Source organism: Beta vulgaris, chromosome 5, assembly GCF_026745355.1.
Source record: "Beta vulgaris subsp. vulgaris cultivar EL10 chromosome 5, EL10.2, whole genome shotgun sequence".
Classification (NCBI taxonomy): Eukaryota; Viridiplantae; Streptophyta; class Magnoliopsida; order Caryophyllales; family Amaranthaceae; genus Beta; species Beta vulgaris.
The window spans coordinates 51,425,964-51,446,543 of NC_079206.1; the positions used below are offsets into that span (position 1 = coordinate 51,425,964).

Here is a 20,580-nt window from a genome sequence, read left to right on the forward strand (position 1 = left end):
TGATAGCTTTTGTTAGCATTCAGTATACTTTTGCATGTATTCTCTCAATGCATAATTAAGATGAAATATAGTTAAGGCAGACAGCCATGTAAATTAGAGTGAAATTGACCAAAATTGTGTCCTGAACAGAAAAAGGAAACAGAAATGACACTTGAATCGATTTATGAGTCTTAGGTGGTAACTCAATAGTTAGAGCTGGGAAAATACGAAATTGTACAACTTGCGGAAATAAAGTTTAAAGCTGTGCCAGTGCGCCACAAAAAAAGCGGCATTATGCTAGGTTCTTTTCCTCTGTTTTGTTTAGTAGCAACATATTGACTTATCATAAAGTCGATATTTTAGAAATGTACATAAAAAGTGACAACTAAATAAAGGTAACATAAATTCAATTCAATGGATAACTAGCAAAAACAAAATGAGATGATACCTACTCGAGCTAATCAGTATTCTTCTGACATGCACTTGCATAAACAATTCAATATTACAATGGATACATCCCCCAGACGTTATCTCCAGAATTCTGGCCCTGCACAATTCACGATCATAATGTGGACAGTAAAAGACCCGGAGTGGGCAATAAAATAAGAACGAGACATACTATAACAAAGTGATTATTACAAGCATTAGGTGTTGTTCCTTATATCTGAAAAGAAAATGGTCACAAATCTTGCAACTATTTGGGAGTGTGGTAAGTTCTTCCTTCTGAGCCCTTATTTGCCAACCCAGCACCGATCCTTCTAGTCGAAGTACAGGGAAAGGTGGAGAAGCAACAAAGATCAGTACAGAATCAGTTGAGGATTTACAGAGAAACCTATCTAGAAGTGGCTATGAAGCCTCACCTTGAAGACCAGCCACGAATAAGTTCACTAGTTCAGTGACAGACGAATCAGTCATAAGCAAATGGCACATTTATCTGCAGTAAGAGGATCTTTCTCAACATAACTCAAATGATTGCACGGCCCATTCTGGTCAACCAAACATCTTAAATGCATGAAGAAAATCTTTCCTAAGCCCCTTGTACTAGAGCTGCTCGCTCAGGATTCATCAGCAGCAACTGTTGCATGTCCTCTGGCAGAACATTAAACACTGCCTGTAGGTCTCCCTGCAGTTTCTTGCAACTTTTCATAGAGTCTTGTTCACTTGCTCCAGAATTCTGCAGCTGAATTTAAGATTTGTACTGAAAAAGTTAACAGACTTCTGATAATCGAATTTATCAGAGCAATGGAAAATGACAGTTTAAATGATATGGAAAGCTGTAGTGGATAAAACAAAATGCAAATTCATTAGGTTTCACATGCCAGGACTACTGATCACATGATAACTGGACGGAACAGAAACTTCTATAAGAATTCCCACTTCCACAACAAAATACTTCTTTCCCCAGATTCCCACTTCCATTATTTTGGAGTATAAGATGCATGAATGATGGAACAATGTTTTTGAAAGCTTGGAGGCCAAATGGTGTGGCATTAATCAACCGTGTCAGCTTAGCCAATGATACTTCCACTTCAAAAGTATTGCAACACTTCCCTTTTTTGAAAGCTTGGAGGGTAAACTTAATTATTTTGGAACTTTCTAAAACGGGAAGTGTTGCAATATTTTTGAAGAGGAAGTATCATTGGCTAAGCTGACACGGTTGATTAATGCCACACCATTTGGCCTCCACTTAAGCTCCCCCCTAGAAGAAACCTTGTTCAACCTAGTACAGGGAAAAGACTCCCAAAAGCAACTACAGCTTCAACAAAATACTTTAGGCCAAACACCATGGGAGATTCAGGAACATCAAGCATAATTCTTGAATATACTTTCCTTCCATCACATTACAAAATGCTAACCGTATTTGTAATCTGAATGCTCATAAATGACAAATTTAGGAAAACAGATTTTGGCGCTGCATTCTAAAAATTAGTAATGTCTATCCGACATCAACATACTTCTACTGAAGAGACAGAAAATAAATAAAGATATATGTAAATGATGTCCCTCAATCAACTTGCTGTATTTATCTAACACCCGCTGCTAGCTCACCGTATGTCCGTATCAACCATATTTCCAAACATATGACATATCTGTTGGATGTTTCTCCCTTGGATGAGACAACCTATTTGCAGAGACTAGACGCACTCAAGAAGGCCATCACGCACTTGAATGCAACCAAAAAATGTCGTCATCAAAACCATGATCCCGATAAACTATCGTCATCATCACCATAAACTGTGGTCATCACAAAATATCATCCATCCAGTTGGTCCTCTGCATCCATCATCTTCCCCTCCAGCCTAGCTTCATCTTCCCACAGCGACGCAGCCCATCCAGAAAACACAGGCTATTTTGGCTTCTTCACCTCATCCCCCCCCCCCCTTCTTTTTCTCCTCTACTTCTATTGGTGTTTCACTCCTAGCTAACAACATATAAAAACCCTCAACAAAAAAAACATGGCCCCGGAGTTACATGTCATCTAGGAAAGGGTGAATAGAGTCAGCTTGAAAATTTGAGTGAAGCGATGCTATTACTCGTATACAAAAGACGCCCAAGGGATGTCACCCATATATAAACGGAGGGTCACCAGCAAAATATATTCATTTCCTCAAGCTTTCACGTAGCAATTTATCAGCAAAATAAACTTTAAAAGAAGAAGAGAAATAAAAATGTACTCTAAACCGTACAATTAGTCCAACTATATGCAAGCTCTTCCCTTAATAAAATCATTCAGTTCTTTCTTTAGTTACACCACCAAGATTTCCTGGGAACCATCTTGCACACACTAGCAAGTCAACCTTTCTTGTGCTAAGTCCCCTACCAGCAGAATTATCCCTCCTATTGTGCACACTTATTCTAGAAGGCGCAAGAAATTACCTCAGGTCTCAGATATTAATTCCTACCACAAGACAGTTGGCAAGCAAGGAGTGGTAGAAGAGAATTATTCCCCTGACACTTAGGCTAACAGAATTTGTTAGAGAAATGATGAGGTGGCTGATATCTGTTAGAGGAATGATGAGGTGGCTAAGCTGAGATATTTAGTACTGCTGTGTATATAAATAGGAGCTTAGCTCAACAGCCTGGGGATCCGGAAATTAAGTAATAGAAAGAGTAGTCATGGGAGAGACCTTGCCTCTCGAATGCAAGGATTGTATCTGAGAATTTCCTTAATACAATCTATCCTTGGTGCCATTTTTGTTGTTGCTTTTACTTGCTTGTTTGTTTCATTTTTGGGTCTTAGCAATTGTGGTATCAGAGCAGTAGGTCCTGCCGGCGGCCATGGTAGTTCCTTCGAATACACAACGCTTAGATCAGCTTGAACAAGGGATCGCAGACCTACGTGCATCCTTATCAGGGGAGGTAGCCTCGGCGGTGGGTAAGGCAGTAGAGACACTGCAAGAAACTTTGGCCACCCAGATAGCCGTTAGTCTGGAAAAGGCTACTCAACAGCTCCGGGAGGAGGTAGCGAAGATTCAGGAGAGAGGAGATGAACGGAGAGACGAACGGAGGGAAAACGACGATGGAGAAGGAGAAGGTTTCGGTGGTGGTTTTCGTGGGGGTGGTAGTTGGCGTGCAAAAAAATTAGACCTACCGGTGTTTTCCGGCAATAACCCCGACGGATGGATTCTTAGGGCTGAAAGATTCTTTCAGTTCTACCGCCTGACAGAAGACGAGAAGGTGGAAGCTGCCGTCGTTTCCTTAGATGGGGAAGCGCTGTTGTGGTATCAATGGGAGAATCGAAGGAGGCCCATCCACCGGTGGTCGGAGATGAGGTGGATGTTACTCCGGCGGTTTCGTGAAACAGCGCTGGGATCCTTACAAGAGCAGTGGCTCAGCCACGAGCAAGGAGGGGGTGGTCGAGTACCGGCGCAAGTTCATAGAGTTGCTGGCACCTTTGGAAGGGATACCAGAGTCCATAGCTCAAGCCCAGTTTGTGAGTAAGTTGAAGGAGGAGATAAAAAATGAGGTCAGAATTATGGGGCCCAGTTCATTGGACCATGCAATGGAGCTGGCAGTCCAAGTGGAGGAAAAATTAAACCATCGGCCCAAAAAGAAATGGGAATCCAAGGCCAGCTCATATTCAGCCCACAACCCAAATTCCTATATTCCTAAACCAACCTTCTCTGCTAAGCCCACCTACTCTTTTAATTATCCCACCCAAACTCATAATACCCCTTATAACCAGTTTCCAGCACCTTCTCATCACTCCAGCACCTCCATTAACTCACCTAATAAACTCAAAACAACCTTACCCATTGCCAAATTTTGGAGAGATAAGAAGGCTCAGTGAGAAAGAGCTGCAATACAAAAGGGAGCATGGTCTCTGTTTTCGTTGTGACGAAAAATGGGCAATCGGTCACCGCTGTAAGAAAAAGGAGCTGAGTATTCTGTTGGGGCACGAAGAAGAAGAAGAAGAGTATGGTCACTCATGGAGAACATTCAGTCAGCCCATCCGGATGATTCCCAACTGGAGATCCACTCACCGGAAATCTCCTTAAATTCTGTGATGGGTATTTCTAGCCCAAAGACGTTGAAAATGGAAGGCACGATTTACGGGCAGAAGGTAATAGTAATGGTGGACCCAGGGGCCACGCACAATTTCATATCACTTGATACAGTGAGGAGGTTACAAATACCCATTTCGTCATCTCGGCCTTTTGGAGTATCGCTGGGTACGGGGGCAGAAGCGCATGGTCAGGGAGAATGCAAGGCTGTTCCGTTGCATCTTCAGGGGGTATGTGTTATGGAGGATTATTTACCGTTAACTTTGGGGAATTCAGATGTTAACTTTGGGGAATTCAGATTTAATTTTGGGGGTACAGTGGCTAGAAAAATTGGGCACCATGGTGACGAATTGGAAAACACAAACACTCCAATACAAAGAAGGCAATGAGACGGTGACTTTGCGTGGTAATCCGGCGTTAAGCAGAACAGAAGTATCCTTGAAGGCCATGTACCGGACTTTACGGAAGGAGGGCGGTGGTTTTTTGGTGGATCTTAACCAAATGGCCTCAAAGAGGTGTTACCAGGGAGTTACCTGAAGTTCCCAGCTGCTTGCAACCACTTCTGTCGAGTTACCAGCAGGTATTCAACATGCCTTTGGGCCTTCCCCCTGATAGAGGTCATGTACATGCTATTAATTTAAAACATGGAACGAACCCAGTTAGTGTAAGGCCCTATAGGTACCCACAATCCCAAAAGGATGAGATAGAGCAACTCATACATGACATGTTAGCTGCTGGTATTATTCAACAATCACATAGTGCCTTCTCTAGTCCGGTCCTCTTGGTTAAAAAAAAAGATGGTTCATGGCGATTTTGTGTGGACTATAGAGCTCTCAACAATGTGACGGTACCCGATAAGTACCCCATCCCTATTATTGATGAACTACTTGATGAATTGCATGGAGCATGTGTTTTCAAAGCTTGACTTAAAATCGGGTTATCACCAAATCAAAATGAAACCTATTGATGTCCATAAAACCGCTTTTAGAACTCACGAAGGTCATTATGAATTTCTTGTGATGCCATTTGGGCTTACTAACGCCCCGGCAACTTTTCAAGCTTTGATGAATGAAGTTTTTAAACCCTATTTGCGGAAGTTTGTTTTGGTCTTTTTTGATGACATCTTAGTGTATAGCACAAGCTTGGAACAACATATGCATCACTTGAATGTGGTCTTGGGTATTGCTACCAATCATCTCTTTGCCAATTTGAAGAAATGTGAATTTGGTAAGGAGGAAGTAGCCTACTTGGGGCATATCATATCAAGCAAAGGAGTGGCCATGGATCCCTCAAAGGTCCAAGCCATGATGGATTGGAGCATCCCTTCTACTCTAAGAGAGTTACGTGGGTTTTTGGGCCTAACCGGATATTATAGGCGTTTTGTAAAAGGGTATGCTTCTATTGCTCATCCGCTTACCAATCAGTTAAAGAAAGATTCATTTGGGTGGTCTCCTGCCGCCACTCAAGCTTGTGAGACATTGAAGAGAGCTCTCACAGAAGCTCCGGTTTTGCAAATGCCAAACTTCAGCCTACCGTTTGTCATTGAGGCCGATGCTTCCGGCTATGGATTGGGGGCAGTGCTGCTCCAACAAGGTCACCCGATTGCCTACTTTAGTAAAACGCTTGGGGAAAGAGCACGGGCTAAATCGATATATGAGAAAGAACTAATGGCAGTGGTCATGGCGGTACAAAAATGGAAGCATTTTTTATTGGGGAGACACTTTGTGATACATTCTGATCAGCAAAGTTTGCGCCACTTATTGAACCAGAGGGAGATTGGTCCGGCATACCAAAAATGGGTTGGGAAACTCTTGGGATTTGATTTTGAAATCAAATACAAACCGGGTGGCCACAATAAAGTGGCAGATGCTCTGTCCCGGAAACACCCTCCTGAGGCCGAATATAATTTGCTCACTTCTTCTCACTCTCCTCACCAAGAGTTGATAGCACAAGCTATAAGACAGGATGCTGATCTGCAGCATTTAATGGCCGAAGTAACTGCTGGCAGAACTCCTTTGCAAGGCTTTACAGTGGAACATGGGTTGCTAAAATACAACGGGCGTCTGGTAATTCCGAAGAATGTGCCGTTGACAACTACTCTTCTCGAGGAGTATCATTCTTCTCCAATGGGAGGGCATTCGGGGATTTTTAAAACATACAAGAGGTTGGCAGGGGAATGGTATTGGAAGGGCATGAAGAAGGACGTCACCACTTTTGTGCAGAATTGTCAAATCTGCCAACAATTCAAAACTTCGACCCTTAGCCCAGCCGGGTTACTCCAACCCCTACCCATTCCACTCGCTATTTGGGAAGATATCTCCATGGATTTCGTGGAAGGCTTACCTAAGTCTCAAGGATGGGATACTATACTTGTGGTGGTTGATAGGTTGTCTAAGTATGCCCATTTCATCACTCTCAAGCACCCATTCACTGCACCTACTGTTGCTGCGGTATTCATTAAAGAAATTGTCAAGCTTCATGGGTTTCCTTCCACAATAGTCTCGGATAGAGACAAGGTATTTATGAGCTTATTCTGGAAAGAGTTGTTCAAGCTCCAAGGGACTCTTTTGCATAGGAGTACGGCCTACCATCCTCAATCCGATGGTCAGACTGAAGTGGTCAACAAGTCTCTTGAAGCTTATCTCCGGTGCTTTTGCAATGGTAGGCCTAAGGCGTGGGCTCAGTGGATTTCGTGGGCAGAGTATTGGTATAACACCTCTACTCATTCGTCTTCTCATTTCACCCCATTCAAGATAGTCTATGGCAGAGATCCCCCCCCTTTGTTTCGGTTTGAAAAAGGGAGCACAGCTATTTTTTCCTTAGAGGAACAACTGCTTGACAGAGATGCTACATTGGATGAGCTCAAGTTTCATCTCCTTGAGGCTCAGAATAGTATGAGAATTCAGGAAGACAAACATCGCAGGGCAGTCCAATTTGAACCTGGTGAGATGGTTTACCTCAAGATTCAGCCTTATAGGCAACAATCTCTAGCCAAGAAGCGTAATGAAAAGTTGGCTCCCAGGTTTTATGGGCCTTTTCCCGTGCTCAAACAAATTGGTCAAGTAGCATACCAATTACAACTTCCTCTTGGTGCCAAACTTCACCCTGTCTTTCACATATCCCAGCTTAAAAAGGCTGTGGGCAGCCTGCAGAGTTCTCCTACTCTTCCTCCACAGCTCACTACTGATTTAGTTCTTGATGCCCAACCTGAGTCACTCTTGAACATCAGGTCTCATCCTCAGAAGCCAGCCGAAGTTACTGAAGTTCTCATTAAATGGCTCAATCTGCCTGCCTTTGAAGCCACATGGGAAGATGCTGCTCTCTTCAATGCTCGTTTTCCTGACTTTCACCTTGAGGACAAGGTGCTCAATTGGGAGGGGAGTATTGCTAAGTCCCCTACCAGCAGAATTATCCCTCCTATTGTGCACACTTATTCTAGAAGGCGCAAGAAATTACCTCAGGTCTCAGATATTAATTCCTACCACAAGACAGTTGGCAAGCAAGGAGTGGTAAAGAGAATTATTCCCCTGACACTTAGGCTAACAGAATTTGTTAGAGAAATGATGAGGTGGCTGATATCTGTTAGAGGAATGATGAGGTGGCTAAGCTGAGATATTTAGTACTGCTGTGTATATAAATAGGAGCTTAGCTCAACAGCCTGGGGATCCGGAAATTAAGTAATAGAAAGAGTAGTCATGGGAGAGACCTTGCCTCTCGAATGCAAGGATTGTATCTGAGAATTTCCTTAATACAATCTATCCTTGGTGCCATTTTTGTTGTTGCTTTTACTTGCTTGTTTGTTTCATTTTTGGGTCTTAGCATCTTGATCCTCCTCCAATCGACAAGAACATCTTCGGCATAAGAAGGTTGTACCTAAAGCATGCAATACAAGGCTGACAATGAGTGTCAAGGAGATGGAACCCAAGGAGAGGAGAAAAAGATGGTTAACAGACTCTTCCTGCCTATCACATAAACTGCGACAGTCCTCGAGAAAACTTCCCTCTCTTGAAAACATCCTTGGTTCTATTTGACGGCTGCCCTAAATAGAAACATAATTTAGGAGAAGCATTTGCCTTCCAGATTTTTGTAGTTAGCAAGAGTATTCAGGACACAATCAAACCGTCTCATGCATTAACACTATGGCATAGCTCAGAAACTAGTCTATTTGTATCTTCTCCGACTTCAGAGTAAAAAACACCTCCTTGTAATTTCCATAGTTTTGAGTACTGACTAGAACTAAGAAGAAAAAACATACAGGTATTTATCTTTGGCGGATTAGGCAAACTCAACTTGTATTCGAAACATATGTTTGACAACCGTATTAAGAATCATGCCCACTAGTGGGACTTAATCAGTTTAATCCAACCCAATTTAGCCCTAGTAACTGACAGAATGGGAACCCTACTATCTCTTAAGAATTTATTTGGAGTTTCCCCTCTTCATTAATAAATGCAATCATACTGATGTAGTGCCAATTCTAACACGAGGTAGACATAAAAAAAGTCTTCAACTCCATGAGTCTCTCTACACACATGCCACCACAAAGTTATAGAAGGAAGAACTAGTGCTAAAGCCAAAAAAGGAACATCCCAAAAAAAGAAGCCATATTGGATGATTGGACAGGCATCCAAAAAAATTCGATGCAAAGCTTTATAGAAACAAAAGATGGATAACACGCCTAGCTTTGTGGCACTTCAAAGTTCAAACCATTCACGTAAAAACAAAATCTATAATCCTCATAGAAAGATATTGATATTCCTATACCTCTCCACATCACATAAATGGAATATAGTGCTATTGGCAAGTCCGGGATGCGACACATTAAAACATAAGATCATTATATAGGATCCTGATTAAGACAACAATGTGAGCCTGAATAAAGTAAAAGAGGATATCTGACTTCTAACCTCAATATCCTAGGCTAGAAAACCAATCTCTAGAAGAGCCATAAGCATGTATAGAAAGAAGTAAAACTCTAATCCCTCTGTTCTTCACCATTATGCCAAAACCCTTTCCTTCATAGGCCTAGACAAACCCAACTGCTATTGGGCCAACAGCAGCTCAAGAAGCACTATTTTCTTACATTAACAGATGATCCCACCTGGGGACAGTGGTGACAAAGAAAACAATAACAAAGACTCCTCTTAGCCATTCCAATCTCATAGAAGCTCAAAATCAGTAAGTAAAAAGGGAATGAAAAGTCATATGACCTTCTCTCATGAGATCCCTTTAATCTTAAAAAAAAGAACATAGGGGACCCCTTGAACTAGAGAGTAATCCCTTTCCATGCTAATCTCATAACCTCTCCTCATGCAATCTGTTTAAGACAGTCTCCATGCTGAATAGAAATAAGACCTAATCAAGTATTCAAGACTATCAAAAATCACATATTCCATACAAAAAGCTGCCAGATAGATGATTGTAATGCCTAAATAAATATCTCCTCATCAATAACTAGATCCCAGTGTTGACACCCGGTAGAATTCCTTGTCCACATCAGTAAAAATTTATAAGACAACTCTAACATGTGGAAATACTCTAATGTTAGATGTTCAAAGCATGGAACCCTGAGCGATGCATAATCCAGGGGTAATCATCTCAGGACATAAGATATTTTCTAGGGAGATAGCAGAGTGTCTATTTCAAAGCTTTGCAGCTGGACAATAGATACTCCCTTAAGAAAATTACTAAAAGCTAAAGGCTGGGAAGAAAAGAAGGAAAGAAGGGATCCTAATAATTTCTGTTTACAGCTCCAAACTGAGATTAGCCAAAATTGTCAGCAGTACAGTTCTAATGAAACAACAATGTGTATGTTGATGCGGAAGATGAGATTTGTAGCTGTACAAATTCATCTGCTAAGTGGTTGATCAAGACTGTCTTATACTGGACACCCACAAGGGTCAATTACATAGAAGCAAAGCTTCAAAAAGAAAACTGTGGCTGCAGTACGATATTTAATGAAAATGAAGGTTAAAGAAAGACTCCCAAAGAATGGCAATTCATCCCAAAAGATCTGCTTTAAGAGATGGGCTGCTGCCTGCTGGGTTCGTCATACTAAGGGTGCTCTCTTCACCAAATTTGTGCTGAACCAACTTCTCTGAACAAATATGAACTTCTCTGTGAAACTTAGTGGAACTTAATTTTGTAGCTTCTTGGAACATATCTGAACTATTTTCTCTTCAAACTTATTTTATAAGGTAAAGAGAACACACCCTGAGTAAACATTTGTAGCTAATTTATTATTCTTATGCCCGTCATTAGCGCTTTCATACATCAACTCTAAATTTCTGATCATCTTATGTGACAATTGTATCCGTGTTATGGCCTCTACTTAAATCAATATTTGTTACTATTCTATCAAAACTCCTCCCTAAATTCCGCAATGTCAGATTATCAAGCAACTTAGTGTTTTACTTTTGCCTTATAGTGACTAGCTTGTCGTGAATGATATCATACTTACTCGACATCCATCCAAATTCCCATTTTGAAGGTCAAGTATGAACATTGTATCTATGTAAACATCCACAAAACCATTCAACTTCGAAAAAAGGAAAAGTCAAACTCGTTTTTATATTTTAAATAGTTAAATATAACTCCTAATGAATCCAAGTCAAATATTATTGTTGAGAGGATACAAATGTAAAACTTCTAATCTTTTCAAGTAGTGTTGTTCAAACTACAAAAATTTCACAGAGAACATTCTCTTGAGTACCAAGGCACAAATGACCTCAAGCTCTAAACATAAAAAATTGAAAAGGCTTTCAAATTCACAGGTTGCTATTGTTTATAAAAATATAGAAATAAATATAAGTATGTCTTAAGTCACCTGCAACTCCCCAAGAAGATGCCTTTCAATAGCATTGAAGGAGTCCACGACTTCTAATTCAGACATTTTTGATAAAAATTGTTGGATGTCAGTCTTCAATCTTGCTTGTTTCCATAATCTGTGCTGCTCCCGTTCAGCAACTGCACGTCTTCTAGTAAACCATGGCATAAAATTCTGCCCCTTAAGAAACCGCCTATTGTTAAACCAAATCAAGCCAGCATTAGCAAGTGTTCTGATTAAAACGGCCAAGTAAACACATATATTTAGCCTACACTTGCATGTCTCACCTGTATAAATCAAGCCAGTTTGATCTCATCCTCTTTGATAAAAATTTTCCTGGACCTCTTGCTGCTAAAGTATGAAGAAACTCCTCCGCATTAAAAGGAGGAAGAACTGGTGGATCAACAAATGGTGAAGACCCTTCAGAAGGTGTATTGATCTTAAAATAAGGGCCAAAGGGAGACAAAAAGTTGGTTGTAAGCTCCAGAAAATGCCGACGTAAAATCTCATTGTTGACAACTGACATAGATTCCTCAACCCTTGCTAATGTCCCTGCATCAACAAGCCTGTTCAAGATAGACGTGTCTGGCTTGGTAGTAGCTCCATAAGTAGTCCAAATAGCTTCTTTGTGTTCTGTCATCAAGCAAAGAGGGCCCTCCCTCCTCAACTTGACTGCATTCAACAAACTTGATGGAGAAAATCTCCTCAAGGAAAGCTGTTGAACACCCAACCCTTCTAAGCGGCCAGTTGGCCTAGCAGAAGAGGACCTAGAAGCAACGTTAGCACGACTTGTATTAGCAACAGGACTTCCAACAGACACAATGTGAGGCATATTGCGCAATGCTTTCAGGAAAAAGAGGTTTGTTACACCAAGTATCATAGGAGGAAAGGTGCCACCATCTTGAACGGAGTTCAAATGGGCAAATTCTGGATCATGAATGGTGAAGTAAGGCCTGAAGTCAATACTGCAAAGTAGTGGAGCAACTAAACTCACAAGTCCTGCAACAGCCTCACAACACTGAGGAGGAGTAGGGGCAATGATAAGGATGGGCTCACCAACAAGTACTAACTCCCACAGAACCCAAAGCTGCAAAAGAATTCCACGAAATATTCCAAAGAGGTCTGCTTCATGGAAAAGTCCCAGCGGAATTGATTGATTTGTTGAAAGCGACGGAACCAAAAAAGTGGCAGACTCTTCAAACGTCATTCTCCCATCTAAAGGAAAACAATGAAGAGGAGGCAGGTTCACCTTCAAAGTCGCATTACCAATGGGAAGCTCCATTAGCTTTCCCGAAACAGGAGGAGGCCAGATTGACACGTAGGCAGCAATATGCTCAAAAGCTTTTTTTCCTATGTCAAAGAACAATGGACCCATAATTTGTAACAACGGCCTAAATACACTAGAAAATGGACTATGAGACAAGATCACCACCGACTTCTGTTCCCCACCTCGCTTGAGCCTCTCGTCATGCCTTTGCCTATTGAAGACAAAGCCATACAAGAATCGAGAACCTTCATCGTCTTTTTCATTGCTCGAGACCTGTAACACCTGCCCATTTACAGCAGTCTTCTGAGGACTATTTCTTTCAATCTCAACAAACTCAGAAGTGGGTACATTTCCTGATCCAGCATCTCCACGCCTTCGAATCCTAAAGAAGAATATGCAGTCATGGATACTCGACCGATTATGATTCTGGGACACAGAATCCGGAAATGAACTAAACGCAGTTGCAAGCTCCTCATCCGGTGTTAAACAACCGGGCGGAAAACATTCTTCTAACACCTGACCTTGCTCAAGATCAAACCTAATAACACAGAAGGCCACAATCCATCTGTGTAACGACTCATTATCGACCTTCGAATTCGGTTCAGACTTCAATGAAAATGATGGGGAACGGCTCATTTCCCACAAATTTAAGGCAAATTCTCATCCAACATAACATCATAATGGCAACATTTCAACAAAATAATCGCTGCTTGATTACACTCTATAAGTGAACAAATTCTCGAAATTAATCTACAACAACAAATTAATACAGCACATCAAAATTATTGTTCAGCTATAGCATAATTCGTAAGATAAAAAAACATTCATTCAGAGGTTACCTCAACTTTAATTCTCAGAATTGAATCGACCAATTGCCGAGCAATTTCACTTAGATGTGAAGATAATTAATAGAAAATTTCAGATCTAGCAAGGGGATCAACAGAAAAATCTAATCTCAGGAAAAAAAAAATGAATTGCAATGTTTGGGGGTGTAAATTGCGAAAGATATTCGATCAGAAGAATGATAAAGTTGTTGCGGAAGGCGATGGCCGGAGAGGCAGTAGAGCAGAGGCCTGTGGTATGTTTTTTTCCCTTCTTTACAGAAGGTCAGATTTTAAGTGGTATTTTTTTAGTTGCAATATTTGTTTTTGTGACACTATTCAGTATTCATCAACCAACTTTTGTAAACTATTTTATGTCATTATATCCCCTCATGAAACCTCTCAAAAAAAAATCTCATGTCATTATATAAGAAAAAAAACATAGGTAAGTGGTGTCTTGTTTAATTCATCTCAATGCGAGGATTTCAAATACTAATTTTTTATAATTTTTACCTATACTCAATAAGAGATATTAACGTTCAAAAAATCGTCTCGACAAACGTAAAAAAAAACAAATGACGCAACTAAAAAAATATAGAGGTAGTATTAAGTATTAACTAAGACACTAACGATGTCTGGTACTACTTGGGCGGTAGTGTGGTACTGATACATAAATTTTAGTTTGATGTAGAAAGGAATATTTTTTTTCTATAAAAATATTTGAATGGATCATGTACACAATAACTTATGTGCTAATTACTAGGTATGACAAGATACTGTTTGTGTGATATTAGAGCTAAGTGCATACTTGGTTACTAAATTTTACCAAAAGTTGCACTTTGGGCACCCTAGTTGCAAAAGTTGCAACAAGGATAATCAAAACCAACTTTTGTTAACTTCCATCAGTTTGCTTGAGTTCGTGAACTGACTCGACTTCCCAGACGCACGTACCAACGCAAGTACAATCCTTTGCTTTATTTTGGCGCCTTTTACTCCCTCCCTTTTGTCTTTTGGTATTTAACTCCCAGCCCTATACTTTTACCTTCGCAAAGTTCCGTTTGCTACTCCAACTGTTCTCTTTCCATCATCTTCCCCAAAAGGTCATTTTAACTCATTTTTCTCGATTGTTACTCCTATTAACATGGCTGAAAGCGACTCTAGGCCCCCTCCACAAAGGAATATTCCAAATTTGCCTCCTTCTAGAGGTATGTCCAATTTTCTTATTTTTTTATTACTTTTAATACTTTTTCTCATTGTTGTTTGTTGTTTATTTGGATGTTGTTGGAGAGTGTGAACAATCTTTTTTTTTTTTTTTTTGCGGTTTAAATAATCTACTTATGTAAAGAATTTGTTGATGTGGGTTTAACCTAGTTAGTGTTTTTTTTTATTACTGGAAACTTTAGCGATACATTAAATGATCAAATTATTGCTTGCAACCTCTAGCACATCAAAATTTGCCTTCTAAGAGCTGCACATAGCACCAAGCTATCCATTTCTAAGGTGAAGGCTCGGAATCCAACTTCCACAACAGTTTTCATTCTGATTCTCACAGCCAATGCTTCACCTTCTTCCACATAGCACTCGCCCCTCCAAACATCACACATAGTTAACAACACACACCGCTCTCATCCAGGAGAAACAACCCCTAAACCCATTCGCGAATAATTGCATTACCCTCGGTAGCAAGATTACGTCCCTCATTACGAGCTTGTACACATGCTTCTAGAGCTACTCGATTCGCTACAGCTGCTGGTGCATTTCCCCAAGGGTGTCCTAAAGTTCCTCCACCAAACTGTAGTACAGAATCATCCCCAAAGATCTCGGTTAGCGCAGGCATATGCCAAACATGAATACCTCCTGAAGCAACGGGTAGAACACCTGGCGTGGAAACCCAAGATTGAGTGAAATAAATACCGCGACTTCGGTCTTTTTCAGTATAATCATCACGTAGTAAATCAACAAAGCCTAAAGTAATATCTCTTTCCACATTTAGCTTCAAGGAGCAAGCACTAGGAGGAGTCCAACTGTTGCTACTTGGGAACGCCTTTGGTATAGCTACACACAGTCTCCACAACTTTTTATACTCCTCTTTTATGCTTATAGCTTTGTCTATCCTCCATATTATGTCCATGGTCTTTTTGTTGAAAAGCCATCATCTATGCTTAACCAAATAGACCAGCATAGCTCCAAGAAAGTTTCCCCACCATTCTTGCAATGTGAAAGTTTTCATTTTCTCATTGACCGAGGTGCTAAATGACACATTTTTATTCATAGAAATCTCAATCCTAAGAAGGGAGATATACCAAAAGCATCTTGACTCCTTTCATTGCAAAAGCAGGTGTTCAACATTTTCCACCCCTTCCCCACATCGAGAGCATATTGGATCCATACTAACTTGTCTTTTCACCAGATTGTTATTGTAGACACCAAATTTTGAACCCCCTTTTCGGATGAAAAGATTTTGAAAAGAAATAAAAATAACAAAAACCGTCATGCATCGTGGAGTGCGCGTCTCATCAAATGCATGTTACATTTCCGAACGCGAGTATCATTCCGTCGTGTGGTTTTCTGTTTTTACGTGTTCGTCACACGATCCTGGTTTAGAAATATAATTTTTGGCAAATCGTAGTCAACGACCATCACCACCAATTTTAATAAAATGATTTGTTGATGAATCGTGTTTTTCTTTGATAATCTGACGAATGTTTGTTAATTATTTCAAGTTAGTTTTTCGAAAATCTGAAAAACGAGTCGCCATTGGGCACCATAATTTTAATCGTCTTTCCAAACTGTCAAGAATCAGTTTTCTTGATGGTCAAGTTATTATTCATTGAATAAAGAATAAAAATATATTCTTTATCCACTAATCACATCCTTCATCCATTAATTAGTTAGAGAATAAGAATCATGAAAAGAAGTGAGAATAAGAATCAAATTCCATGTGTAAGAGGCCATCCGAATTTTTAAGGAAAATTCGAGTGTGCGGCAGACACACGATCATGCGCTAGACGCATGATTGTGCGCCCAGTGCATAGCAATGCCCTACTCCAGACGCAGAGCCTTGCGCCTAGCGCAAGGCGTTGTGCCTAGCGTAGGCTCCTGCATTTGGTGCAACGTTATGATCAATTTTGTTTTGCATGTATTTCAATGCATTTTTTTATGTATTAGGGTGTAAAGGATAAGAATATTTTCTGAAAACCTGATTTTGCCTTACTTATGAGAAAATCCAAAAAGAATAAGAATATTTGTGTTTTCAAAGAGATGTGATGATGTCATTAGGGTGAGGTCATTAGATTGATGTCATTAGAGTGATTAAGAATGACGAAAAATCAGATTTTTCGGGTTAAAAAAAATGATTTTCTACCTCTTTGAAACCCTAGTTCATCTCCCCCATTACTCTATAGATACCCTCCTTTCACTTCAAAACCAAGTTGAGCTATAATCAACTTAGTTTCACAACTTCTCTCAATACCACTCTCATCTTCTCTACTTCGTTCCTCTAAAAATCACATTAAAGAAAAAAGAAAGTAAAAACTAGAAAAGTCATTAGTAAGTAAAGAAGTTCATCAAAAGAAAAAACACAAAAAAAGAGTTTAAGTTGGTAATTAAGTAAACTTAGAAACTCACTTAGAAATTAAGAAAATCACAAAAAAAAGGTAGAAAAATTTGCAAAAAGGAAGTGCATCATTGAGCTAGCAAGGTAAAGTTGAAGGTTTTGTTATTATTATTTTTATTTTCTCAATCATCTACTAACTTTCTCCTTGTTTCTTCTTACCATTTTTTTTTAATTTTTGGAGTGATTTGGGTATGAGGAAGTCCTAATAGGTTCCTAACTTCAAATCACCCCACCTAGAATAATCAACTCTAATGGGGGAGACTCTTAGGAAACAATGTGATTATGTTATTTTTCCTAATTAAGTTGTTCATCACCAAAAATTGTTTTCATAAAAAAATTCAAGTAAAGTTGTGCATAAACATCTCCATAAAAAAGAAAATGTGATGTAATTATAATCACTTTTAATTTTGTGTTTTCTTTCATTTTGCGTTTGTATCATATAAATCTTTTTTAGTATGTAATATTTTTCCTTTGAAGTTCAGGATGTTTACAGCAACTGGGATTTGGAATTTCTAAAAAAATAATTTTGTACAAATATTTAAAAATCATACAACTTTGTTGTCCAAAACTGATTTTGTCCAGTACCACCTAAGTTTGTTCTATCAATAAAGTTCTAAATAAAAATCATTTAGATAAAACTAATAACATAAAGTTTAAATAAAACATTAGTGAATTTCCAAAAATATAAAAATCATTTTCATATGAATTTCATACAATTTTATATTATTTTTGCAAAAACGCTCATGTAAATCACTAAATTCCATAATACTAATTTTTTCTTCAGTTAAGAAAATAAACAAAATGTGGTCTTTAAAATGTCCAATTCAAAGGAAAATTTTCAGTCTAGTTTCCAATGTGTCTGTAGTATTCATACCAAAATTCACGTAAAACTAAGTTCAATAAGTTATATTTCAAAGAACAAATTGAATAAAAGTCCTATTTTGACCAGTTTTGGCATACAATTCACTATTATTCGAGTTGTTACTAAACATTTGTGTAATTTTGAAAAAAGATAAAGAAATCACTGTTATATCCATAAATGTATCACATTCTCAATTTAACGCTTTGTTGAAAAAGTTATGATTTTTTCAAGTAAGTACAAGAACAAAAGTGCAATCTGGAAAATGAAATAAAGTGATTAACTCAAGTTTCATAAAAGAAATTATTTTCTTTTCCCACGAAAATGTTAATTAAAAATCATGAAATTTTAAGTTTCTCTTAAAATGACTCATTTTTTCATGTAAATAAAAACCAATAAAAATTATCATAAAAATGCAAATCAAAGAGGTTAATTAGTCTTTAGTTTTCACAAATTTACAAATAAACATGAATTCCATAATCTATTCAAGGAGATGAAGATCAAGATTGAAGATTTTGTATAGATCATAGATTTTGTATAGATCATAGATTTTGTAAATTTTGTTGTAATAATAATTTTTTCTAAATAGTTATTATATCACTCAATTAATAAAAAAATATGAAGATGTTTATGCACAATTTTCACAAATAATCCCACAATCCTTTTTGAATAAAAGGAACAACCAATGTTAGAATTATTGCATGTTGGGCCCAATATATCATAGTATATGAATCAAATGACATAATCTCAATTAAGAGGAAAAATTGCAAATCTAACTAAGTTAAATTGTATGATGATTAATCTTACATTTTAAATTTGTTCTCCATCCTCAAATGGATTAATCATATAATTTGACATAATTAGATTGGTAATTATGATCTCTGAATTGATTTTCAGTCGTTTCACGTGTCTCGCTTTAAATGGCCAAATTTCAATTAGCCAAACACAAATCTATCTCCAAATTGGATCTCATATTGATCATTTCTCTCCAAATGACTTAATAATCTTCAATTTAGATGTAACACCCCGATAATTCTCCCTTTTCAAAAAATACTTTTATAATATATACAAGTAGAGAATTACCCAAGTATTATCGCCCGTGTAATAACGTATCGGCTTATTCAGAATTTTGCAGCGAAAAACAATTAACTCAACTTTAACTTTGTTATAACTCAATAAATAAATAACAAGTATTTAGGACTTAATCAACTCAAACAAACTTAAATAAAATATGTTCTTGACAATGCAGAAAATAAACTATACTAGTTACACATTCTCTCCATTCCAGATTCCCAATGATGCACATCTGCGAACCTGTAATGTCAATGCTACACTGAATCTGCTCACCATAAAGGATCATCACAGGATCAATAAGGCAAAGCCATGATCACACACACAAACAAAGCACGTAATTAGGAAAGCTGAGTACTACATAATAAACATAAGCATTCCTAACATGATACTACATAAATAACATGCATGGATAAATAATAATATAATAATATAACATTATGCAGATAACTTTTACTGAACTGAACTCTAAACATCATTTTATCACTTTAATGGAATAGTTATTGGAATTGAGTTGTCTTATCTACTAATGTCTTCACCTACGAAGACGAAACATGGGTGCTACTAGGCACTACAACGCATTTCGGATTGACCTGCGATATCGAGGAACTTTTGCTAACTGAAAAAGGGATGGTGATCAATCCATTTCTGTAAAAAGCCATGACTCGCTCACCATGTACTCCAACTCCTAATGTCCAACTCTAGACGTGCACCAGTCTAAAGTCTATAACTGTTCTCGTTACACTTTATGTTATTTACATATTATCACTTGTTATGACACACATACACGCAATACAGAAATAATAATCAAACAGTCACAACTGAACTTCTTTTATCTTAGGATTTAATAAGCGGTCACAACTTACAATCCAAGACTACTTCCTTGTTAATCTCAACTTTCTTTATTTGTTGAACATAAGCCAACAATAATCTTACCTTTAAAAAGGCATAACTTATCAAACTTACCAAATAAGGCCCACAGTCCTCATAAGATAATAAAAATAATACTTGTCAGGGAATACATGAATAACATGATTCAATCTCTATAATATATATTAATTCCTCATGCGAATTAATAAATAAACTTTCTCTTCATGCTTGTATCAAATATTCCATACAAACATACAATCTAGTATTCATAATAAATCTCAAATCACAAGCTTGCACACATGCATAAAACATGTAACAATCAATACTAGAAATCATATATATATGAACAGAATAATTAAGTTCCTATACAAGGATATGGATTAGCTCAAGTGGGTAGAGCGCTTCCCCTTGGCCCCTGAGGTCAGGGATTCGATCCTTACCCCCAGCGTTATGTTGGGGTATTTCCTTAGCATGCTATGCATGCGTTACCAGCCAATGTGTTGGTGTTTCTTACAGGCTAGTAGCCTTGTAGGGGGTTAGCCCTTGGGCTAACTTAATTTTCTAATAAAAAAATAAAAAAAATAAGTTCCTATACATGATGCTAAAATCCTTTTTCCTTAAATCATGATATTAATCACATAGCACGCAATTATGTACGTACCTCGTGTAAACTAGTCTGCAGGCCACTTTTAACTCTTAAAATTCCATTAATAAAAACCTTTCTGAAATTCCAGCAACTTTAAAAATTAATAAACCTTCTTTAAAC

The 20,580-nt window shown here is 38.3% G+C and overlaps 2 protein-coding genes across 5 annotated transcripts; both read right to left on the reverse strand.

Annotated features, from left to right (window-relative positions):
- Positions 1-375: 375 nt before the first annotated feature.
- Positions 376-13,699, reverse strand: LOC104908330 (uncharacterized). Of its 4 annotated transcripts, none has more exons than XR_007274212.2 (5): positions 13,417-13,694; positions 11,598-13,327; positions 11,311-11,503; positions 840-1,159; positions 376-734 (listed from the first exon to the last, which is right to left on the reverse strand). XR_007274212.2 is itself a non-coding variant. In XM_057395159.1 (5 exons), the coding sequence occupies exons 2-5, from the start codon at positions 13,211-13,213 to the stop codon at positions 2,773-2,775; spliced, it is 1,869 nt and encodes a 622-aa protein (XP_057251142.1). In that variant the 5' UTR covers positions 13,214-13,327; positions 13,417-13,699; the 3' UTR covers positions 2,650-2,772. The 4 variants fall into 4 exon arrangements, 2 of the variants coding, with proteins under 2 accessions (XP_010695725.2, XP_057251142.1); XR_792165.4 differs by having other exon boundaries at positions 376-737; XM_057395159.1 differs by lacking the exons at positions 376-734; positions 840-1,159 and adding exons at positions 2,650-2,780; positions 8,306-8,357 and having other exon boundaries at positions 13,417-13,699.
- A 1,344-nt stretch (positions 13,700-15,043) lies between these two features.
- On the reverse strand, positions 15,044-15,529 carry LOC125497710 (ribulose bisphosphate carboxylase large chain-like). Its single transcript, XM_048645376.1, has one exon. The coding sequence runs from the start codon at positions 15,527-15,529 to the stop codon at positions 15,044-15,046; it is 486 nt and encodes a 161-aa protein (XP_048501333.1).
- Between the last annotated feature and the right edge of the window lie 5,051 nt (positions 15,530-20,580).